At 40.7% G+C, this 23,707-nt stretch overlaps 2 protein-coding genes and 3 non-coding genes across 10 annotated transcripts in view; 4 read left to right on the forward strand and 1 right to left on the reverse strand.

Annotated features, from left to right (window-relative positions):
- LOC117585239 (extended synaptotagmin-2) overlaps positions 1-7,371 on the forward strand; it is a 9,438-nt gene extending 2,067 nt beyond the window's left edge. For 2 of the 3 annotated variants that reach the window (XM_034274639.1, XM_034274641.1), the window contains 9 exons: positions 1,746-2,280; positions 2,337-2,888; positions 2,960-3,130; positions 3,656-3,753; positions 5,309-5,357; positions 5,416-5,592; positions 5,656-6,087; positions 6,149-6,655; positions 6,995-7,371. In XM_034274639.1, coding sequence (XP_034130530.1) covers positions 1,746-2,280; positions 2,337-2,888; positions 2,960-3,130; positions 3,656-3,753; positions 5,309-5,357; positions 5,416-5,592; positions 5,656-6,087; positions 6,149-6,655; positions 6,995-7,084 — 2,611 coding nt within the window. In that variant the 3' untranslated portion in view covers positions 7,085-7,371. Of the gene's footprint in view, positions 1-1,745; positions 2,281-2,336; positions 2,889-2,959; positions 3,131-3,341; positions 3,428-3,655; positions 3,754-5,308; positions 5,358-5,415; positions 5,593-5,655; positions 6,088-6,148; positions 6,656-6,994 lie in introns of those variants that run through there. The other variant, XM_034274640.1, reaches the window with a different exon arrangement.
- LOC117585867 lies at positions 6,840-6,946 on the forward strand. The gene has a single exon (XR_004573949.1). It is a non-coding gene; the product is annotated as a U6 spliceosomal RNA (small nuclear RNA).
- A 249-nt stretch (positions 7,372-7,620) lies between the features above and the next one.
- LOC117585868 lies at positions 7,621-7,727 on the forward strand. Its single transcript, XR_004573950.1, has one exon. It is a non-coding gene; the product is annotated as a U6 spliceosomal RNA (small nuclear RNA).
- A 561-nt stretch (positions 7,728-8,288) lies between these two features.
- On the forward strand, positions 8,289-8,395 carry LOC117585869. Its single transcript, XR_004573951.1, has one exon. It is a non-coding gene; the product is annotated as a U6 spliceosomal RNA (small nuclear RNA).
- A 2,631-nt stretch (positions 8,396-11,026) lies between these two features.
- On the reverse strand, positions 11,027-14,463 carry LOC117584910 (protein CREBRF homolog). Of its 4 annotated transcripts, none has more exons than XM_034274057.1 (6): positions 14,194-14,461; positions 13,929-14,148; positions 12,305-13,310; positions 11,987-12,242; positions 11,797-11,922; positions 11,027-11,735 (listed from the first exon to the last, which is right to left on the reverse strand). In XM_034274057.1, exons 1-6 carry the CDS (start codon positions 14,354-14,356, stop codon positions 11,626-11,628), a joined length of 1,881 nt encoding a protein of 626 aa, XP_034129948.1. In that variant the 5' UTR covers positions 14,357-14,461; the 3' UTR covers positions 11,027-11,625. The 4 variants fall into 4 exon arrangements, with proteins under 4 accessions (XP_034129948.1, XP_034129946.1, XP_034129945.1 ...); XM_034274055.1 differs by having other exon boundaries at positions 12,305-13,852; positions 13,886-14,148; XM_034274054.1 differs by having other exon boundaries at positions 12,305-14,148.
- Positions 14,464-23,707: the final 9,244 nt, after the last annotated feature.

The following is a 23,707-nucleotide window of genomic DNA, read 5'->3' on the forward strand; positions in this document are numbered from 1 at the left end:
GCCACCCTCCCGACTCTCTCCATCCGCTTTTTATCCCCCTTGTGCCCCCTCAGTGCGTTTTTTTGGTTTTTTTTATATGTAGTGTGGGGGGGTGTGGGGGGGGGGGGGGGGGGGGGGGGGGGGGGGCGTCCATTCAACAGGTGCTGCCCCAGAACAGAGCAATTCCCCATTTGCAGCCCGTTTGTCAACAGTTAAAAGTTTAATGCTGCCAACACTCGAAATTAGCTTTGTAACCAGAGAGCTGGGAAGTAAGTACTGAAGTGAAAATTGTTTTGGTTTTTCTTTGGGTGTTTACAGCAAACAGAGCGTTAAACAGCAAGCAAGGATACAAAACCCCTTGGCAGCAGATTATTCGAGTCAAGGTTAGGCATAAAGCGTACAGCCACAAGCGCGGAGAGAAATTATAGCAGAGAAATTACTCGGTATTATAATGAGTCCCCAAAGCACACACAAAAAAGGGAAAAAGGGAAAGGAGCGTAAACAGGAGTAGGCGCGGAATTGTTTCTGGGAAAATTTGAATAAAGTCAACAGCTGCCAAAGCGCTGAATAATTTAACGGGAAAATGAGAACAACAAAAAATAAGCATACAGAAAATAAGAAAAATGTTTGCGCGCAAGAATAAATACACAGAGAAATGATGAGAACATAATTTAATGTAATTACAACAATTTAGAAATTAAAATGGGCTTTGATTTATTAAAGGCCACCTAAAGACTAGACTATAATCATTTTTCCTTGTAAAAGCTAAATGACAAGCGAAATAATTTTAGCCAATTAAACAACTACCCGAAAGCGCTTTCAAAAACACTTAAAGTATCTAAAAAATATCACAAAATATTTCAGAATATTAAAAACAATTAAAATAATTGATTTTAATAATTTTATCTTATTTTTTTGTTAACTCTTATTGAATAATTTGGACAATTTTGACATGAAAACGCCTCAAAATGTGTCTTTGTAAATCACTTAAAATATCTTCAACAAATAATAAAAATAATTGTAAATATTAAAGGCTTTTAAAAACTCATTTTTAATCATTTTATCTTGTGAAAATTAACTGCTAGATTCAAGAATTGTGTCAAGAAACAACAGTTTTTGTATATGCCTAAAAATATCTTCAGCTATCTTCCAATATTCGGCAAATCTTTCGATTAATATAACACTAATTATCCCATTTTCTGTAAATTCTCTGTAGTTTTGCTACATTTTTTCCTTGTCACAAACTGCCCCAAAAAGTCGCTTTACCCTCTGGCGGAAATATAAATAAATTTCATGGCTTCCCCACACACTCAACAGGTAACCCCCCCACAGTGGGTGGCAGTCGGGTATCCTCTCCAGAAAACTCGTAAAAACTGTGTCAATTTACCTCACCCACATTCGTGTGTGCGCGGTACGTATGAGTAATACGAGAGTGTCTATTAACGAAATTAAGCTACGTAAACAAAGCGAAAAAGTAAAGGAAACAATAAAAGAAACAAACGATGCAGAAACAAAATACAAGCCAAGTGCTCATAAATGTTATTGTACGTATAATATACACGATTCTATGTAGTATAGAGAGCATTTCGAGGCATTCCAAGATCACATTTCTAGCTGGGCAGCATGACATCATTCTCTGCCATCGTTGCCATTCGATGCCGGCGGCATCTTAGCCGGCAAATGCTAATGAATCATTCTCTGAGCTTTACTAATCGGAAATATCTGGTAAACATTAACAACAATTTTCTCTCTCCCTCTCTTTGTAGCGATAACTCTACTTCGGTGCCCTTGGCGGACTTTATAGAACCGCCCAATCCCACTGAAGACGAACCATTTGTGCCCCTGGCCGAGCCCAGAAAAATGAACGAAACGCCAGTGGCAGCGGCTGCCACGCCCACGGCCAGCACACCCACCAGCAATGGTACGCCCACGCAGGCGGCAGCACCTGTGGCAGCTCCAGCTGCAGCAGCAGCTGCAACAACCACTGTGGCACCCAGCAGCAGCAGCAGCAGCAGCAGCGAGAACAGCATCTTCTCCATACTCTATACGGTGGGCAAGAAGGTGGCCATTGTGGGTTCCATTTATCTCGTGGGCTACATGGGCTGGTCGGTGGCATGGCTGATAGCGCCGGTCATACTCTCCGTGGCACGGGATCAGCTGGGCAAGACCTCGGCCAAGAAGCGTGACATAGCCAAGGCCTCGGCGCTGGCGTGCGAGAAGGATGTGATTCTGGCGCGCATTGACGAGCTGCCCGCTTGGGTTTACTTTCCCGACGTAGAGCGTTGCGAGTGGTTGAATAAGGTAAGGATTTAGGCTAAGAAAATGTATCCAGATATTAAAAACTCTCTTCCCCGCAGATCCTGAAACAAGTCTGGCCGAATGCCAATCATTTTGCACGCACTTTGGTCAAGGAAACCATCGAACCGAATGTGGCTTTGGCTTTATCCAACTACAAGATGAACGGCTTTCGCTTTGATCGCATTATCCTGGGCACCATACCGCCACGCATTGGCGGTGTGAAGATCTACGACAAGAATGTGGATCGTAATGAGATCATCATGGATCTGGATCTGTTTTATGCCAGCGATTGCGACATCAATTTTTACTTGGGTGGCATGAAGGGCGGCATCAAAGACTTCCAGATCCATGGCTGGGTGCGTGTCGTCATGAAGCCGCTGATCCGTTCGATGCCACTGGTGGGGGGACTGCAGATATTCTTTTTGAACAATCCAAATATTGACTTCAATCTGGTGGGTGTCATTGATTTCATGGACATGCCCGGGCTCAGTGATTTGCTGAGAAGAATTATTGTGGAGCAGATTGGCGCCGTGATGGTGTTGCCCAATAAGCTGCCAATTTCGCTGAGCGAAGAGGTGTCCGCGGTGGCGCTGAAGATGCCAGAACCAGAGGTGGGACAACTTTTAACACAACCTTTAAAAAGCTGCAAGAAATTGATTTAAATTCCTCTTTTCTCTTTTAGGGCATTTTGCGCATTCATGTGGTGGAGGCCAAGGACCTTATGAAAAAAGACATCAGCATGTTGGGCAAGGGTAAATCGGATCCCTATGCCATCATCAATGTGGGCGCCCAGGAGTTCAAGACGCAAATCATTGACAACAATGTGAATCCCAAGTGGGATTACTGGTGTGAGGTGCGTATGTTGGAGGCGACTCCTTGCCTCTTGTTGCGTTTGTTGCATTTGCTTTTTGTAGTTGTGTTCGAACTTGCTGCATGCTGCATACACACACACACACAAACACACACAATTTCTGGCGTGTAGTTTTGTTGTTTGGCCTTTTTGTTACTTTTCCATTTTCCATTTTGATTTCTTTCGCCCATTCTTACGCCTGCACACACAACAGGCAACAGTTTTTATTGAAATGGGTCAATTTGTTGAGATACAATTGAAGGACTCGGATGATTCCAAGAAAGACGAGAACCTCGGCAGGTAAGTTATTAATTTTCAGTTGATTTAAAGTTGAGTTATCATTAGTTATGCCTCTGAGAACGTGTCCCCCCTTCGGCGTGTGAGTAAATGTTTGTTGTTGGCGCATGTTGCATGTTGCAGGCAGAGAGCAGAGTCCCTCTCCTACTCTATGGAATATATTCTTCTATACTCTATTCACACACACACACACACACACTCTCTTACACTTTATGTATGTATCTTTTCTAGGCGGTTATTTTTACCACCATAGGCCACCTAATTGGGTTTTCTTTGTGGGACTATGATCAGACAATGCCAGGTGTACAAAACGATGATGTATTGGGCAGGTTGTACTTTTGCCTGCATGAAAGCTGCATATTCTACACCTTTGCTATGCTCTCTTTTGTTCTTTGAGTTGTTTCTTACTTATGTTCTGCCACTAACCAGCACGCGCGTGCCACACTGAAGCGAGTGATGAGCCATTGAAGATTGCGGCGGTGTCCGTTTGCAGGAAATGTTGTACAGATGTGACCCAGTTTCGAGTTGCTTCAATGAACTTAATGTGATTCGATTGAGAATGAGTCTTATGCCATTTCTTTTGATTTAATTTTTAAATATATTCTCAGTTAATCGACAAAGCAGCGCAAGCCGCAAATAAGAGCTGCAATTGAGGCATTTTTAATTCATTTTTATTACAAAATTATTTGTTTGAGACCGATTTCATGTTAGACCGAGTTATGTCTGCGCTGCAGTTGGGCTAAAATTTTGATCTTTAATAATCATTTCTATATCAAAATTTAAATTAAAAACTTAGCCTTAGTCACAATTTTAATTCTGTAAAACTGTGCAACTTTTTGAATGTACTTCGCACGAGAACAAAAATTAGGCTGTAGGCCTGAATGAGTAGATGATTTTCTCAAACTTTTTGTTTTTAATTCTTACACAGAAACTGCAGCGCGCATATTCTAAAATATAAAAACCAAAAGATTGCCATCAAGTGTTCCAGTTAATTCTTTATAATTAAACTAGAGATCTCTCTGTTTCTCCACGACACTTTAAGCAAAGAAAATATAATATTATTATATTATATATCCTTTAAAAACTCATTTACTTAAACGCACACTGAAGAATCAATCACTCCAGGGCAAACTGCAATATCCGGAGTTATACTCTACTCCTATTACACTATCCTACACACGCTCACCAAACAGACTTCAACTCTACTTCCAACTAAAACAAAACTTCTGCATGCCCCTTGGACACCACGAGCAGTCGCAGCTGCTGCAGCACCTTGTACCACAGACACTCTACTTAAACCACCCACGAGACACGGATAAACACTGACTAAAGCATGCCTTGTGACTATATTTTCGTAGTTAGAACAGCGTCAAAAAACCTGTACATATTCCTACCTCTTACCATGAACGTGTGTATCCCTCCCCCCTTTTGTTTGTAGAGTTGCTGTTTGCTGGAACTAACCCATATTAATGCCAAATCAAAAATGTCTTTTACATTTGCTTTTTTGTTCGATAAAAAATGAACCGTGCGTACCGTGAGGGCAGGCTGTGGTCGAGGTCTCGCAGCATGCCATACTCGTGCTCAGACTCTTTGACTGGGACCGCACCAGTGATGACGAGTCGCTCGGCAGGTTAGGCAAAAACCCATTGATTGATTGACTCATTGATTGATTGAGTACACCACTGACAAACCACAATGAACCTTACCTACCCCCCAAATACGTACAAAAACATAGCACAAGAATTACCGAAGGGACCTTTTCTGATCCGTGACCCGCTATGAATTTTTAACCAAAATAAAAAGTTATTTCTTTTTATTGATTTGCTTACGTTTTTGTTGCCATTTCTTTTTGTTGAACTAATCCTTATTATCCCTCGAAAACAGAGCCAGCATCGATATAGCCAGCGTGATCAAGAAAGGCGTTGTGGATAGCGTAAGTAAATTATTCTCTGGGTAATCCTTAGTTATAGTCACAAAAACTCCCCAAACAGTGGCTGACCCTAGAGGATGCCAAGCACGGGCTGCTCCATGTGCGCCTGCAGTGGTACAAACTCACAGCGGATCCGAATGATTTGCAGCAAATTCTGCTGGAAACGCAGCTGCTGCGCGTTACCTCCATGAGCTCGGCGGTGCTCAGCGTTTTCATTGACTCGGCCAGGCATCTTAAGGTGAGCCAGGGACGCCAATGACAAAACCCAATGACACTGACATAATATTTTTTGCACCCACAGCAAGCTCGCTCCAGCTCCAAGCCCGATCCCTACCTCGTGTGCAGTCTCAACAAGCAGAAACAGCAAACGGCCATGATCATGCGCGATGATTCGCCCGTCTGGGAGCAGGGCTTCACTTTTCTGGTCAACAATCCCGACAATGAGAGTCTGAACATTAAGATCTATGACCAGAAGACAGGCAACGACATCGGACAGTACACTTACACGCTGAGCACGCTGCTCAAGCAGTTCAACATGGAGGTGATCCAACAGCCCTTCCAGCTACAAAAATCTGGACCCGAGTCGAAGCTTTATATGTCGCTGTCGCTGAGGATATTGAAGCCGGGGGAGATTGACAAGGAATCGGATGCACTGGAGCAAGTGGCGGCACTGACACGCAGCAGTTCTGTGAAGACGCCCGATTTGACAGTGGTGGCACCACCGGCGTTTAAGGTGGGTCAAAGAGAGGGAGTTACTTCGTTTAGTGCTCTTCTAATTTCCTATTTCTTTGCAGGATCCCAACCAAGCGCCCAACAAACGCCAGTCCACCGAGTCACCCATCAGTGAGGAGGAGCTGGCAGTGCCGTTGAAAGTCTCACCAGCCATGTCTGCCTCCACATCCAGCGAGAAGCCAATTAGCGAGCTGGCCGCCTCCGTGCTGACTCATCGCTTTCCCGACACAAGCTCCACGGCGGGCGAACACGGCCTCGGACGCATACAAATGTCCATACGGTACAGTGCCCAGCGCCAAAAGCTCGATGTGACGCTACACAAGATCGTGAAGATACCGCTGCGTGATCCGAGCAACATCCCCGATCCGTATGTTAAGTTGTATTTGCTGCCTGGGCGCACCAAGGAGTCGAAGCGCAAGACGGGCGTGATCAAGGATAACTGTAATCCGGTTTACGATGCCTCATTCGAGTACCTGATTTCGATAGCGGAGCTCAGGCAGACAGAGCTCGAGGTGACTGTGTGCACACAGAAGGGTTTTCTGTCCGGCGGCAGTCCCATTATTGGCATGGTAAGCAACGAATAACCACCCCAAAAGGAAGGCAAAACTACTGCAGGTAGACGGCAGGCAGACTACCGTTAGACGATGTGCAAGCAAACTGCAGGCAGACTTTGCATTGCATTTTCTGCTACAATTCCCAAGTGCATATTTCGCAGTTCCCCATTATATATGGCATATTTTTCGCTCTACCTTCGTTCTTGCTTCGGCAGAACATATACTAAAATTGGAACGATACAGAGAAGATTAGCATGGCCCCTGCGCAAGGATGACACGCAAAATCGTGAAGCGTTCCACATTTTTTTGCCGCACATTCTCTCAACTGGAATTTTCTTTCATCTCTTGTTTCAGCTGAAAATACCTCTGGACGACAGTGAGATTACGACACCAGCGGGTCTGAACACTTGGTTTGACTTGCAGCCGGAAATGCGACACGAATGAAACCGAGAGTGTCTCATCACAAAACAGCACCAATCAATCAATCAATCAAAAACTCAACAAGAACTAAATCACTTTTTTACCAATCGCACTTGACGCCTTTTGTATTTGTTGTGTACCCATAATTTCTGTGTATAACTTTGGTCGATGGTCGGTGGTCGGTGGTCGGTGTCCCTGGAGCCACTTAAGCCAAACCGAAACCAAACAAAAAATCTCTTAGTCGTGCCTCTATATTTATAACTATCAACTTATTGTAGTCAAATAAATCGAACTGTGTTTTCAACAAAGCATTTAATGTGATTTTAATGTCAGCTGGTTCAAGTCACACAAGGAATGTTTGAATTATTAATTTTATGTTCATTTCCAAACTATTTAAATATTTATTTTATTTTTTGTTCAATGAAAATATTGATTTTATTTTTCGGAAACACACATCTTCCCTCTCAACAAGGCCATTGTTTCCTGCAACTCCTTTGTAATTCCCAAGTGCATTTTCGCGACTGGCTCGGTATATATAGAGTTTCTGTCGTCCTACCTTCGTTCTTGCTTCGGCAGAACATATACTAAAATTGGAACGATACAGAGAAGATTAGCATGGCCCCTGCGCAAGGATGACACGCAAAATCGTGAAGCGTTCCACATTTTTTTGCTTTCGTGGAATCGGAATATGTCTTGTTGCTTTTTATAGATTTAAGGAGATATTTATGCACATGTACATATGTCCATATGTACACATTACATGGCTAGAATTTCGAGAAGAGATCTGTAAGGTGGCTGGGAGTTTGCTTTTAAATATTAAATATTTATTTTACCAAAACTAAACTTGAGACATTTAATTTTTAAAATCTTCTTGCGCTGAACAGTGGCTCGAAACCCACGAGTGGCAAATTTTGTTCTTGTAAGTTAATTCCAAATTTAGAGGAACATTTTTTAATTTTTTTTCAGTTCTTTTCAATTAAATAATTTAAGCTCTTTTTACTGTTCTTTTTTACTAAAAAAAACAACAAATACAAGTTCATACATTCCTGCTCTGCGTTTCTTCCCATAAAAGGAAAAGCCAAGCATACGCTAGATGGCGCTACTCAACTTTGCTCAAAATCAAACTGAACAAAAGATGGCTTCAGGTTTTGTTGCTTATTGCTTCTAATTCCCAAGTGCATTTTCTGAACTTTCTCAGTACATATAGGAGAATTTTCACGATACATTCGTTCTTGCTTCGGCAGAACATATACTAAAATTGGAACGATACAGAGAAGATTAGCATGGCCCCTGCGCAAGGATGACACGCAAAATCGTGAAGCGTTCCACATTTTTTTGCCCACATGAAGACGATAAATAGAAAAGAAAAATAATTTCTTCCTTTGGGTTTTGCTGATTTCTCGGCATTTTTTTTATTATTTTTCATCAATTTGGTATGTATTTTGTAAGTGTATATATAAGTATATATAGACAAATGGTTTCGTTTTAACACACATACATCCAGTTGGTGTTTATTTAGACATAACATTTATGTTTTTCGTTTTTTGAATCGTTTGCTTAATGCATATGCATACAAAATTTGCAATTTTCAACACAGTTTTTGTTTTTTTAATTTTTCATCATTGTTTAGAAATATATATGTATTTATATATTAATATGTCTGTACGAATATTTGTATAATTTAGATTGATCCAGATATGGAAATTTCAGATCAATATTTATGTTTCATATATATTTTTTGTTTGGTTCTGGGACTGTTTGCCAACGATTTCTTTTGAGAGTTTCGTTGTCTGAATCGAACCTCATCTCTGCCCCTCATCAAGTGTATCAGTTATTCGGCTTGCCGATGAACTACATAATTGAATTTTAATTTGTTGTCGTATCATACCTAATGCTCATTTACTTGAAAATACATAATAATGCACATTTATATGTAATTTACAACTATGCTTTAAATGGACACATGAATCAGGCTCTTGGTTTTAATTTATGTATATATATAATTTGTTTCCCAAATTAATATTTAATTTTTGTTAAAGCTGCATATCTGAAACTTTAATTTGCTTTGAAGTATTTCTTTTGTTTTTGTTTTTGTTTTTTTCTTGAGGTAGTAGTTCGCTTAGTATCGTTATTTTATTTGTATTTTATGTAAAAGTTTGTTTTCTTTCTCTGAAGCACATTTATATAAAGCACACACATTTACAATAACCGTAACATTTATGTACATATACATATATAAGTATATATATATATAACTACAATGTGTATATTTAATATGTTAAGTATACAATATTAAACACTGAGGAACTGTCGTGCTTATTTCAATGCTCCAATTGCCTTGAATTCTTTTGTTACTTTACACTCGGTATCTGTATCTGTACCTTATTTTAGACAAAGACAAAACTAAGTTCTAAGCAACATATGTATACCATATACCATATATCTCTATATAGTAATTCATATTTATTTTTGCTTGCGCTTGTACTTTGTTGTGTGTGTGTGTGTGTGTGGATCCACCATACCTCCTTACTCGCATTCTAATTCCTAAATTTTTTTTTTGTTTAATTTTGAATTCTTATCACTTATGTAGTTATGAGGTTAAGCTCCTAAAGACATGACATTTGAAAACCCTAGAAAACTGATGGCCAACTTAGTAATTTTTTGATTATTTAATGTGCGCATAATTGTTGTTTCTGTTACTGTATTAATTTTATAAGCCTAGTTTTAACAGCTACAATTTGTTTGTTGTCCGCGTGTTCATCGCTCTGGGTGATACGAGTACCTAGGTTCTAAGTTTTTAACTTTAATCACTTTGTAATTTGTATTTTCGTTCTTATTCTCATTCACATTCACATTACCCGTCTCTCCAATCCATTTCCGCGTCAGTTAGAATGTAGTTTAATTCTTCAACTTTTTGATATCAACTGAACACAACTCGTTAAGCAACAAATAGCAGTTTGAAAAAAGGCCTACGAATAGTATAGAAAATATAGAACCCAAAGTGCGAGGAACCCGCCTCCGAAATAACCGCACAAAAAAAGACTGAATACAAATATCACAAAATTAGCATCGAAGCAGAGCAAAAACTATTCATAATAATAATATTATTAAAGTAAAAAGAATTAATAATAAAACTCAAAATAAGATTACGTTTTTGTTTGGTGTTTTTTTCTGTTTTCTCGTTTGTATTTTTATAAAAATTAATTTTGGAAATAGCCCCCACTTGGGGGGTAAAAAATCAAATTAAATTGAAACTCGATAGATGAATTCTCACGTGTGTGTGGCGACGGCTGCCTAAAGTTTAAACTTGTAATTGAATTTATGGATAATAGAAAAAACTTATAACTAAATATTTCATTCTCTGGTTTATGGTTTGAATCGGTAACCGAGAGATTTTTAACATCAGGAAAATAAAAGCATAAAAGGAAAATTAAAATTATATCACCACGCATATGTATATAGTAGGTATATAGTACATATATATATGTTTACATTATAGTTATTATTATAGTATTTTATAAGTAAAATAAAACAAGTTTCGCAAAAACATTTACAGAATCCATCAATTTGGAATCAATCAAAATAGCATTAACAGAAATGACGAAAAAAACTTAAAAACTGACAACCTAGGACCATTAAATATGTTAATATTAAATTGAATATTGTGTGGGATTTAGGATTAACCGATAAGTGTTATGTTTTAAATAAAAGCTCTTTTTCTCCACATTCATGAAAAACCCTAGGACTAAAACAGTGAACCAACATTAGAAAGTTAGACAATGATTATAGCAAAATGTAAAACTTAAACAATTAAATCGCAGTTGTATATAAACCTATTCATATATGATTTATAGCATTCTGTTTATCCATTCCTAACCATATCCATCCATTCTTTTCTTATGCGCTAAGCAGGTAAAACTGGTAGCGATTCACTTGCTCTTCATTCCGTCTTCCATTTCTCTCATGCCTGGACATTTTTCTCATCTCTTTTCCTTAACAAACTTAAAAGCTAAACAAAATTTCGTATTTTTAGTATTTTCTTTCTTCTTTCTTTTTTAGTGTTTTTGCTTTGTTTTGTTTTGTGTGTGTGTGTGGTTGCCTCTTTCTTTTCGTGGTTTGTTTTGTTTCGTTTCGTTAATGTTTCATTTTCAAAAGGAATTTTTGTGTTTCTTTTGTTTTTGTTTTTTAGTTTTTTTTTGGCTCTGGTTCTTCGGTTTTTACGGCTTCAGCTGCATACCATACAAAACATATATAAAGCCCAGGCTCTTTAAATCACAGTTATATATCGGTTATCAATATTATATCACTCCAGCAGAACATTATCCAAAAAAAAAATACATAAAAAATCATTGATTTTTGAGGAGTGTTCCTTTTGGGGGGGAGATTTACAGCCAGGAGCCATCCTGAGTACTCTTATTGGTTCTTGACTGTTGGTTATCTGAATTCCAATTATCAATAATGCTGCCAGAGGGGCATTTATCTCTTATATTTGCGTACAACTAATCTTGATGGGCGGTTCGTTAGCTTTTAAACGGTTTTTGTTGCTGTTGTTGTTTGTTTTTGGTCTATGATGATTTACGCAGATCCTCCAGCCCGCCATTGTGCAAGCCTCCTCGCATATTCTCCAGCACTTTGTTCACGAAATCCGTTGAACCTCCCGCAATGCAAACTCCAGCTAAGAAAATTAAAAAATTATTAGTTCAATTAATTAATTATTTAAGTCCTTTGTAACTTACTTTTGGCTGTTGTATAAATGCGTGCAATCTGTTGATCCACCTCCTCCGTGGACTCGCCCAGACTTTTGGTGCGATGCTTGAGGGCCAAGGCCTGCTTAAGCTCGGCAATGCCATTGATGAGGCGCTCTAAAAGAGAGCACAAACGGTATTAAAAATCGATTTAAACATTAATAAAGATATATTAACTTACTGTGTTCTATTTCAAGGCCATATAATTTGATTTTATTTGCCTCATGCTGTGCCTTCTTCTTCAGGCGACAGGCGCGCGAGGCGAGCTTGTTCTTTTCCTTGCGCGACTTGGGACGCGAATTGAAGGGCAACTCCGACACGGGCGTCATGTCGTTGATGGTGCGACTCAGTTTGTCCAGCTCCTTGCCAATGTTGTGCAGTTTCCTGGCATTCGGTGTGAGGTCATTGCCATCGCCCTTACGTGCCTTGCCGCTGTGCTGCAAAATTAAACGGTAATTAGTCTCAAAATGATTCAATTTCCATGAGTTCTGTGGATTACCTTGTAAACTTTAATGCCACGCACAGAGCAGGTGGGACTGAAGACGGGATCGGTGACCTCGTTGAGAAAATGCGGATCCTCGAGCTTTGATTGGAAGACCAAACGCTTGCCCTTGGGCCCCTTGGCCTGCACGTTGTATTGCCAAAAGAAACGCTCTTTGCCCTTGCTGCTGGACAGCTGATTTGGCGTGGAAGTGCGTGTCTCATCCTCATCGCCAGAACCGCCACCATTGTCGCTGCTAAAGTCATCATAGTTGTCGCTATTATCGCTCGAGTTGTCATCATCATCATCCTGCGAGAAGTCAATGCCATCCGGCGACAGCACACTGCCCGTGCTCAGCGAGGAGAAGCTCTCGGCCTCGGCCAGCGAGCCGGTTGAGAGTAAATGCTGCCGCGGCTCTCGTCGACTCCAAATCTGTTCATTACCCAAGTGGGTGGGCGCCGACGAGCTCAGTCGACTCAGCTGCGAGCTGCTGCTCTCCATGGAGCCGCCCTGAAAGCCAAACGATTTGCGCACACTGCTGGCAGCGGCCGCCTGACTGGTGCTGCTGCTGCTGCCACTCGGACCAGTGCCATCCAGAGCTGTGCTATTTCCGGAGGCAGCGCTGCCAAAGCCACTGCTACCGCCCGGACTCAGGGCCGCCGACTGACTGAGCATCGATCTGTCCGGCGGCGAAGACATGGGAAAGCCCTTCTTGAGATCTTGCATGTTGTTGCGCGACTTGACCATTTGGTACTGGGAGCGATTGGCATGCGGCGGCGGTGGTGGTGTCAATGGGGAGTGCGACGCCTGGCTGCCGGGTGAAAAGCTCGCCGCCAGCTGCTGCTGCTGCTTCTGCGGTGTGCTGTGGTAGATCTCGTACGGACTAGTGGACGAACTGCTGTTCGACTGTTGCTGTTGGGTCAGTGTGAGGAGCGTCTGCAGCTGCGGCAGGCTGCCAACATGGAATTGCTGTTGCTGTTGCTGCTGCTGTTGCTGCTGTTGTTGCTGCTGCTGCTGCTGCTGAAGCAGCTCCATGGGTGGTGCCACCAGCGAGTCCTGTCCCTGCGGCGACAGCATGAAATTAACACTTTGGGAGACTGTCGCTTGTGGCAGAAAGTCCTCTATGCTGCCAATGACATCGAGAAAGTCGCCGCCATTCAAATCGGCCAGATCGGCAGCCTGTATCTCAGCCTTGTCGTTGGGAAAGATGTAATCATCGTCTAGACTAAAGGGTTCATGTTTGGTTTGGATAATGGCACTGCTGATGTCGCTCCACATGGCATTCGAATTGGGCGTCATCTCGTACAGCAGCTCATTCTGCCCGTCCTGCAGCTGCAGCACCTGCTCGCTGACCACATTCAGGCTGAGTGTGTGGCTCATGTCGGGTGCAAAGTAACTGCCAGCCAGGCTGCCACCTCCCACACTGCTGTTGCCATTGTACAGCGTGGAATTTAAGGGCGAGGCAGCACTCAGGCTAACATCCTGCAGCAGTGTAGGCGACAGCGAGGCTGCGTCCAGTGCATCCAAGCCAAAGTCGGAGAGTTCTCCCAATGCCAAATGCGAGTGTGAGTGGGAGTGCGAGTGTGAGTGCTGCTGCTGCTGCTGCTGCTGCAGCTGTTGGTGGAGTTGTTGCTGCTGCTGGTGCTGTTGATGTTGCTGCTGCTGGTGCGTCATGCTGGGCAATGTGTGCAACGGACTGGGATGGTGTCGCGGCGTATGTAAATCCGTCTGCTGATACGGGTGATGATGGCTCTGGTTGTGATTGTTGCTACGTGGTATGGTTATGGCTGTTGTACTAAGCATTACATTACAGGTATTTGTGGTGCTCGTCGAGCAGTTGCTGCTGCTACTGACTCCTCCTCCTCCGTTGTTGTTGCTGCTGCTGTTGTTGTGAATGTTGCTGCTGCTGCTGCTGCTCCCATAGCCCGTATTGATGGTCAATGTGGGCAGGGCGGCACCCACAACGCTCGAGCCCAACGAATATAAATCGTATTTGAGTGTATTGCTGCTGCTGTTGGAGCCAGTGTCAAAGAATTCCGATGACATGGGATACAGCTGATTCTCGGTCATCGTATGGCCCCGAAAAGGAATCTACTTCGAGTGCCCCAACTGGGATTCTCCGGCTGTGCGCCGGCGCACAGGCGCTGCGACTGCGCAGCTCACACTTTACGATGTCTGAAACGAGCAAGAGAGAGAGAGAATGGTTTGGATCAGTCGGCGCAGAGATAATTAAACGCATACATTATCATCGGTTTTATTTTATTATGCCCCAGCCAGACAACCTTGGGGAGCACTGGCACTGGCACTCGCACTCGCACTGCTTACTGGTCTACCAACTGACATTTCCATGAGGAATGGAAAATGCAACGACTTGCTCCGTTTGAGCCCAATTCTTTGTCTGCAAGAGCTCTAATGTTAATTCTGCAGCAGGAACCCATAGATATACAATATCTCCTTTCAATATTTTAATTATCATTCACGTGGGCACAATCTTTTGCCTCGAACAGGTGTTGGATTAGATTAAATCATGTCTATAAACTATAAAGTATAGTGAGAACTTCGATAAGCTTCCGTCAAGGTCGAAAGTAAGTATTTCTTCTGCTTGCTAGCAACTTGTACCATTTCCTCAGATGCACAAGTGAATGCTGACAAAGAGAATGCGCTTGAATAGTGCAAAAACAACACACATGTCATGTGCATGATGCGGCTTTCAGGAACGGCTCAAAGGGTTTCTTTTCATTTATTACTCCAACTAAAACACACAAAAAATTCTCATTTACGCCTTACTAATCCTCATAAATCCTCAATACTAGATGCACTTTTCCTTCTCGCTTAAATAAACTCACAAATTATGGCATTTTCTTTAGTAAACAAAATAATTTATAGTTTTGCTATCGAACCACAGCCACCATCGCCTGTTGGTCAAGGCCTTTCACCTGATTGGGTTCGCACCCAAATAGTTGTCGCTCTCTTTCGGTTTGCCTTTTCTTTTTTTGCACTATTATTGTTGTTTATTCTTTTCTACTTTTTTTGCCGCTCTTTTGTTGCTTTTTGGGATCTTGTTTTTTGGTCAAAACAAAATTGTTTTTTTTTCTCTATTCTGTTGTTCCCGAAAAATCTGCAAAGTGTTGCCGAATGGGAATGAAGGAATGGAGAATATAGCTACATATGTATAGCCGGGGGCTTTTGACGTTGTTTCTTTTTATTTTGCTGATTTTTTTAACAGCGATAACACACTAACAAAAGCAACAAATTGTTGAGTAGGCTCTTGGATTTGCCAACAAAAAAAAAAGAAGGAATAACAAAATGTAACAACAAATTTGCTGAATCAACAAATTGCGTTAATCTTTAGGGTGCCTGAAAGTTGTTTTTTTATGATCAGGTTTCTAAACTAAAGAAGTTTCTTTCAGTAAAGTGGGGAAGTGAAGGAAAGTTTTTGGAATATTACTAAATATATTCCACATGTGAAAACTGCAATTCTATAATTACTACTCATGTTCAAGTGTTTTCATCTCTGCAACGAACTCTGTATCTGGGGTCCCCGCTCACACATTTGTTGCTTATCTTTCATCCATTACAGACGATAAGTCAACACATTCCGACTGATAGCGCCCGCCTCTCGCTTCACCACGACGACCATTTCCATTTCCATTCCCATTCCCATGCCGATTTGAACTTTGTAACGCTCCTCCCGCCACGACCAGACCAACTGAAGGTCACACGCTGCTAGGGGGTTGGGAGGGAGCACAAAAAACCCACACATTGGGAAAAATTCTACTTTAAGTAAGTGATTGCCTCTGGTTTTGCTGCTTTACACTGTTGCCTATTTGCTATTTGCCTCTGAAAATTGTTTAATATTCGTCAAAGGTAGTCGAACGCGCTGAAGGCCAAACAATACTCGTAAAAAAACACAAAAACCAGCCCCACATAGGAACCAAAATCGACCAAAGGGGGCGCCTTATATACCAAATTAAATAAGAATCAAACATATGTATAGATACAAATACATACATAAGTAGAAATAGAAGCGGAAAAGGGAATACACGAAAAAGAATTTATTACAAAAAAACAGTGGGGAAAAAACTCTTAAAAAAAAGACAAGCAAACATTTCAATTTGTGGCGAGAGAAACAACAAAAAGCAGCGCTAAGACAAGCACATTTCTATATAATGAATAATAATATTAAAAAAAAATCCCCAACACACACACACACCACAAATACTCTCTAAAGCTGTGTTTGTATAGCAAAGTTAATGAACGCGAAATGTTTGATGGAAAGCGAGAGAACTGCTGTTGATGGGGCACAACAACTGAACATCTGATTCGAAGCATATGATAACCGAAAAGGCAAGGCAGAAGAGCCAGAGAACTCAGCAGAGATGCCAAGTAAATAAGAATAAGTAAAATATATTACATATCTGCTGAGTCCACAGAGTCGTATAAAAAAACCCGCGCGATATTTACTCTAATCAGCTGGTTGTGGGCATTAAAGGAGCACAGCTATAGTGTCAACATATAGAAAACATTACAGCTGGAGGGAGATAAAACTAGTGCTGGAATTCAAATGATACTCGATTGAAAATGACTCAATCAATTTCACTTTTCACGCTCAGTTTTCAAGTGTCAGATGCTTTTGCATTTATAAACAAATTTACTCAGGTTCTGAAGCAAGTGTCATATGGCTTTAAGCACGAATCGAGCCATATGCATCGCACGTGGAGCGCATTTGGGAGGAATACCTTGTCCGGCTTGAGGGGGGTCAAAGTACAAATCCTCAGCACCGCAGGCGTGACCAATTACCACTTTGGACGTTTACTTTACCCATACACTTTTTGAGTGATTAACTGGAAGGGCAAAGGAAAATGAAAATAAATCAAAATACATTTTCAGCTTCTAGTATATTATAAACACATGTGCCACTGCCGCGCTTCCAAAACTATTTCAACACACGATGAAATAATGCAATAACAATCGCAGCAATTATAAAAGAAAGCAAATAGAAAAAAAAAATAATAATAAATAAATTGTTAGCGTGGCTTGCTATCAACAATTTATGGCAGAGAGCGAGATCACACGAAGAGAGCGCTTGGGACAGAGAGAGAGAGAGAGCACAAAATGTTAACCAAAACTCAAGGTCAAAACTGTTTATTTTTTATATTTTGTTTTGAATGTATAATTTATCGCAGAGTGGCTTTTGTTTTCCTCTCAGATACACACATACATATGTAAGGGACGACACACACACATTTACTCATAGAGTTGTAAACAAAAACCAGACGCTTGTAAAAAGCTTTCGGGCTCCCCTCGCTCCATCACTCTCTCTCTCTCTCTCTCTCTCTCTCTCGCGTGCTCGCTCTCTCACAGAGCAACATATGTTTTCCGTCTATTTGCTTTTGTCGCCATCTTCGTAGAATCTAGTTATATATATTGTACATATTTGCGTAGGGTACATAGGGAGCGTAAGCTTTTTGTGCTTGTTACAACAACAAAAGTGTCGGGCCATTGGTGTTGGAAGCTTTTACATTTCGCCAGAATTGATACTAGATGGATGGTAGGGGATGTGCTGGGGATTTCATGCATGGGTTTGTTGATTGCGGTATATAGTGTAGAGCGTTCTTAGGGCATATTTGCACGATTGTGAAACACAAAGGCTGTAAAAAGATGAGCCAATGTGAGCAGGAAGAAGAACCTGTAGAACTATGAGTGTACTTTAAAAGATCCGTGATCAGTGAGCAATGTTATGTGCTGGATACGCTTCGAAATGTATTTCAACAGATTCTCCTTGCTTTGGATGTGTCAGCTGTTGCTTACAGAGTTGCATTCTCGCTCTCTCTCTCCCTTGAATTGTGAAATATCTCTTGCTTGCTTTTACTATTTCATCACAACATTTAAAACGCTACGACCTACAGTCACTTTTCTCTTTTCTAGAACTTTAACCCATAAATAAGAACTTTATCCTATGGCTTTTTATCGCTGATTCATATTTTCGCTCTACATTCCCCTTGTTCTACGGACTACGCTTGCATATTGATAACAATATTATACAGCCACAGGCAAAAATTCAATTCCAAAAACAAAAACAAAACCAAAATAAGTTCACAAATTAAAATAATATACAAATAAAAAGTAACCGTTGGCTGCCCGCCGGCGCACTCAGGCAGAAGGCGGCAACTTCCGTTCCGCATTATCAATGGGTCAGTGGCAGTGGTCAATGCCTGCTCATGCCGATGGGGGGGTTGGCTGGGGGGAGGCCTGCTGCTGCTCCTCTGCTGCTCTATCATTTCCATCTTCCGCCCCATGAGCGCCGCCTCTTACGCTCTCTCCTGCTCTCACTGTCCGATTTGTTTTGTTATTGTCAACATTCGTCATCACCGTCACATGTTCGGGGACTGCACCCATTCTCTCACCCTCTAGCTGTCTCTCTCTTGCGGCTGCCATTGGTCTTTGGCCATTTCTTTGTTCTTGCACATTTTGTGCAAGTCACCTCTATACCTCCACACCTTTACACCTCTTTGTTTCACGCTCTTTGCTCTAATTTTAGGCCACACCACACGCAACTTTTGCATGCAACACCCACACTCAGACAGATTTATAGATATTTTTATGTTGAGGTAGCCCCCAGAGCAGAGCCAAGTGCAAGTTCCTTCGACTTATTTTTAGTGTGCAAAAAATAGACACAACAAAAAACAGAAAATAAAAATGTAATGGTAGCATGCAAGCCAGAGAACAGAGGGGCTGTGGGTGTGAGCACGTGTTGGGTATTAGATTCGATTCCAATGTTCGTATAGTTTTCATTTACATTTTTATATTCGAGGAATGTTTTAGCATAGCATGGGCAAAATGTCTGGGCAATTGATGATATAACCACGCTCGGTCGCGTTCGATTTTTGTTTTGCTTTTGCTCTGACTCTTATACTTATTATACAAACAGCTGACGCAAATTGTAAATTGTTGTTCTCGATGGAGGAAGGAAGACACAAAGAAAACCGAAAGACAGAGAAATGATTGGCCAATTCAGGGAAGTGGAATAATATGTAGGAACTTTGACATAAGAACTTGTATAAAATGTCCAAATTAAAACTTTCTATGAGGAATATCTTGAAAATTTGGCATGGAGAGGTGGGAAAAGTATAAGGAAAATAGTTTATTTTATAGTTAAAAAATACAAGTTTAAAATGTATAATTTAATGTATAACTCATACAATTTTAATTCAGTCAAAACTTTGAAAATTGCTTGGAGAGATCCATTCCGAATAAATGTATTAACAATTCTTTAAGTCCTCACTTTTACAGCTAAGCCACACTGGGACAGAAAGAGTAACAGCGCATGAGGCTGCGTTTATAAATATAATACTCCAGTGAAACCAATCGACAATCAATCGATAAAAAAAGTACAAGCTGTTTGCTGTTCCCCACTGATTCGCTAATAGATAAATAATTAAAATCAATTTATATCGATTTAGCAACATATTTGTATAGCACACAAAAGGAAAATTAGCACAAGTCGGCTGAAAAGTTAAGCAAATACTCGAACAATCAGTCGTATGCACATGGTAGGATCTGCCTTTCTCTCTCTCTTACTCTATATTTGCTGAATGTGTAGCAGAAATCGTGACTTGATAGACGCGCAGACATATGGACAAATAAAAATGCAATTGAAAAGCGGAACAGTCCGTCTGATGCTGATTTTGTCTGGGTGTGTAGGAGGGGTCGTGAGACGGCATGGAGGAACACGTGAGCCGCTCAGACTTGCGATTCTCTCGAATTCTTATCGACCAGGCGGCGGCTCCCAGAGGCGTCTGGTTTTTGTCAGCTGTCGTCGTCGCGCCCTCTTATCAGCTAATAGCCGCGTGCCGGACGAACAACGACAATGAGGCATTGATAAGTATAAGCAATACGCTCTCAATGGGTCAGAGGCACTTGCAAATTTTTGTATCGCTCCACAAAACACTTTGTCGGGATGGTGGGAATGGGAGCTGCAGGAAAAACTTATCTCATCGCAAAATTAGAAGATAAACCAACCCAAAAAAGATGGAAAACCTATGTTTACTTTATTTCTTTGCTGCTGATAAAACAATAATTTTCGGCTTCAGGAAGTGTTACGCCCCCCCCCATTGACATTAGTTTATCAGCGAAACGAAAATAGAATTCAAATTGGTTTCCAGGAATTGACCCAGAAATAAAAGGGCTTTTGCCTATCCGTGTGTCGTTCACATTTCTTGGGGGTAAACAAATAAAACAAAATCTGACATGAGTCACAGAGACAGCAAAAGACAGGCAGCACTCAGAGGCTGAAATGGATATTTTAGTATATTTTGTATATAAATATTTTTTTGTTGAAGAAATTTCAAAGAAAAGCAAACAAGTTTGCTTAATGGCCGCCGCATCCGCAGAAACAGAACAGAGCACAGCACAGCCTCTGGAAAGATCACGAAAAAAAAAACACAGACAAACCTCTGGCTCCCAGCAGCGGGCGCGGCGGCGGCAACAAAGAAAGTTGAAGGCCAACAAAAGTAAATGACCGTATATAGAATATATAACAAAATAATATAAAATGTACAGTAAAATACAGAACATTTCAATCGATTGGGCATACCTTTTCAGGGAATCTCATTTGCTTTATGATGAAATAATCACAGCTTGAAAGATCATCTCTGGAATCGGAAATAATATGAATATGAAAACGATTAGATATAACCGCTCTGTGGGGACTCTATGATGATTCTAGAACCTGTTATGATAAGGAATGGAATGCCTGACTGATATGATGTTGGCGAATCTATATGCATCTATTCAATAGATATTATTCTGCCTCTGATTGATGGAGAAGTTTAAGCGATGTATTAATCAAATTTGTACAAAGTTTCAGGGTACAGAATGGCAAGCATTTGAAGTACTATTTTGCATTTATATTTTCTAAAAAATATATTTAAACTATTGATATTACTTTTAAATCTCTTTACTTTAACTCTCTGAATGTGGTTTTAGGCTCCCTCCTACCTCCCCAAAAATGCTTATTTTTTCTGCAAATTCCACAGTCAACATTCTAATCAGTCGGTCACTCTCTTCCCTGTCAGCAGTGCCCTAATTTATATTTTTGTGTATTTGTTTGTGGTGCCTCCAACCCATTCTTATCGTGCGCTCAACTGTTGAGTCACTCAGAGATTTACCATCATACAAACTGATAATAACGAAACTCGAAATTTCAGCATCCAATCAACTCTAGAGCTCGAAAGTTAACCCTCTCCACATGCCCCGTATACGTAATATTGTGGCGCCTAGTCAGCAGAGGGGCACAGGGGGCCTGTTCGATTCCAAACTGGCTAGAGGGTGGATGGGGGTAAATTATATTTGCTCAACATATGGGCCGGTTTTAGGCTGGTTTTTGTTTTGTCTTTTCTCACATTTTGTTGTCTTTTCATTTTAGTATTCGCTTAGACACAGACAACATTAACAGTGTTCAACCTTGAATTTTCGCACTGACACTGAACCCAAAAATAAAGAGCAAAAACCAAAACCAAATCGAGGCAACAAAATTCAAATTGAAATCAATTTTAATTGAATTTGTTCCGCCCTCATACACGAGTGCAGAAAATTTGCTGAATTTCTTTTGTTCCCCTGTGTGTGTGTTGATTATTTGATCAAATGGAAGGAAAAAGAATAGATGGGATGAAAGAAACATCTCCAGTATCAGAACCACTCAAGGATTGAAAGATTTCACTGTTTAAATTTGTTGAAATTTCGAAAAAAGTCATTTTTAATGTGCGTAAGCCTGAGCTCTGGCTCTGGCTTAATGGCCTCTTGTCTGGAGTGTGTTCCCGATACATAAATAAAACTTCAGCTTGTTTATAGTTTATAGACGGACTTAGCTTATGTGTGTGGCTAGGCTTTGCTTTATATTTTTGTTGTTGTTTCGGGTTGGTTTTGTTTTTTGTTTGGTCTCGCATTACAATGGTTGGGGGAAGTGGGGTAAAGATCTAGACTCTGGGTTTTGTGTCAGTTTTGGTTTTCTGTTTCGAATGAATGTTTTAATTGGTCCGTCGGATCATAAATTACAAAATGTGTCAGCTTACGAGAGTGCACATGGGGGAGGGCAGAATCAAATTTGTAATAAATGCAGCTCAAGAAAATCATGACTTAGCATAGGGACTTATGTTGTATACTTTTAATGGTGCACATCACAAAAGTATTTGGAATTACACGAGGCTAAGGCTCAACTTGGGATCATAATAATAGGTGCTACGGTTCGGATCTCCCCCTCATTGCCCTGCCCTGCCCTGCCTTCCTGCTATCAGAAAACCAGATCTTTTTTATAGCCCATCATTTTTAATGTTTGGTTTAAATTTGGTTAATTTTCGTTGTGGATTTCTTTTTTGGTGAATTATTCGGGTCGTTCGTTTAATCTTTAAACATTTTTCCCATACATATAGACACGATTTTAAATTTTTACCAACCTTTATATATCTTTCCTCTGGATTTTTGGCACCTCGTTGATTTTATAAACAAGATCGAACATATATTGTGTATGTGTTTGTTGTAAATATCGTTTATATTACTTCCTTGATGTTTGTTAATTAATTGAAATTGTATTTTCTGTTGAATTGTTTTTCACTCGTTTTTCTCGTTTAATGCAATAATTAATTATTATGCATGGGCACACGTACATTAAGGAGGGGAGGGCCTCGCTCATATGTAAATTTCATTGTTGCTTGTGTATTTATTCTTTTTTTCAGTTTTATTTTGTTTCGTTCTTTATAAAAACTGGGTCACACATGTGGCAGAGATTAAGACTGAAATGTATTTATTATGAAGCACATTAGCACGACGACGACTACTGCACATACTATGTATAATCATGTCACAGAACTTAGACGCACACTTTTGCCATGAATTTGTTTGATAAGTAAATCTTATCAGCGCGTCCGCCAGTCAGTCACTAAATATATTTTCGTGATATTATTTTGTGTGTTTTCCGCGTTGTCACTCGACAGGGTTGAGGATTTTTGGAATTGCTGACAAAAATTTACAACAATTTTCGCTTGTTCTTCGCGTTTGGTTGTTGTCAATTTTGCTTGCTGGCTCTCGACTGACTCCACCAGCTGTGCGATATGATGTGATTGAGGGGGCAGCAAGACCGATTGATGATCGCCAGAGAGCGAGCGCGAGAGAGAGAGAGCTTTGCTTTGCGCTCGTTCGTATATTCGTTCGGCGACTTTCGGCTTGTTTGGAGTCGTCGTGTCGTGTGGTGTGTGGGGTAGAAGTCGGTTTGCGGTCTATAAAGAATTCATATAAATATACTTATGCATATGTATAGCCACACATGTATGCAAGCATATATGTTTGTATGTATCTAAGTATGTACGTTTTTGTGGACAAATTCCAACGCATTCATCAAGTTTGGCAGCGTTTATGTTTGTTGGT

This window comes from Drosophila guanche, unplaced genomic scaffold (assembly GCF_900245975.1).
Source record: "Drosophila guanche unplaced genomic scaffold, DGUA_6, whole genome shotgun sequence".
NCBI classification, from domain to species: domain Eukaryota; kingdom Metazoa; phylum Arthropoda; class Insecta; order Diptera; family Drosophilidae; genus Drosophila; species Drosophila guanche.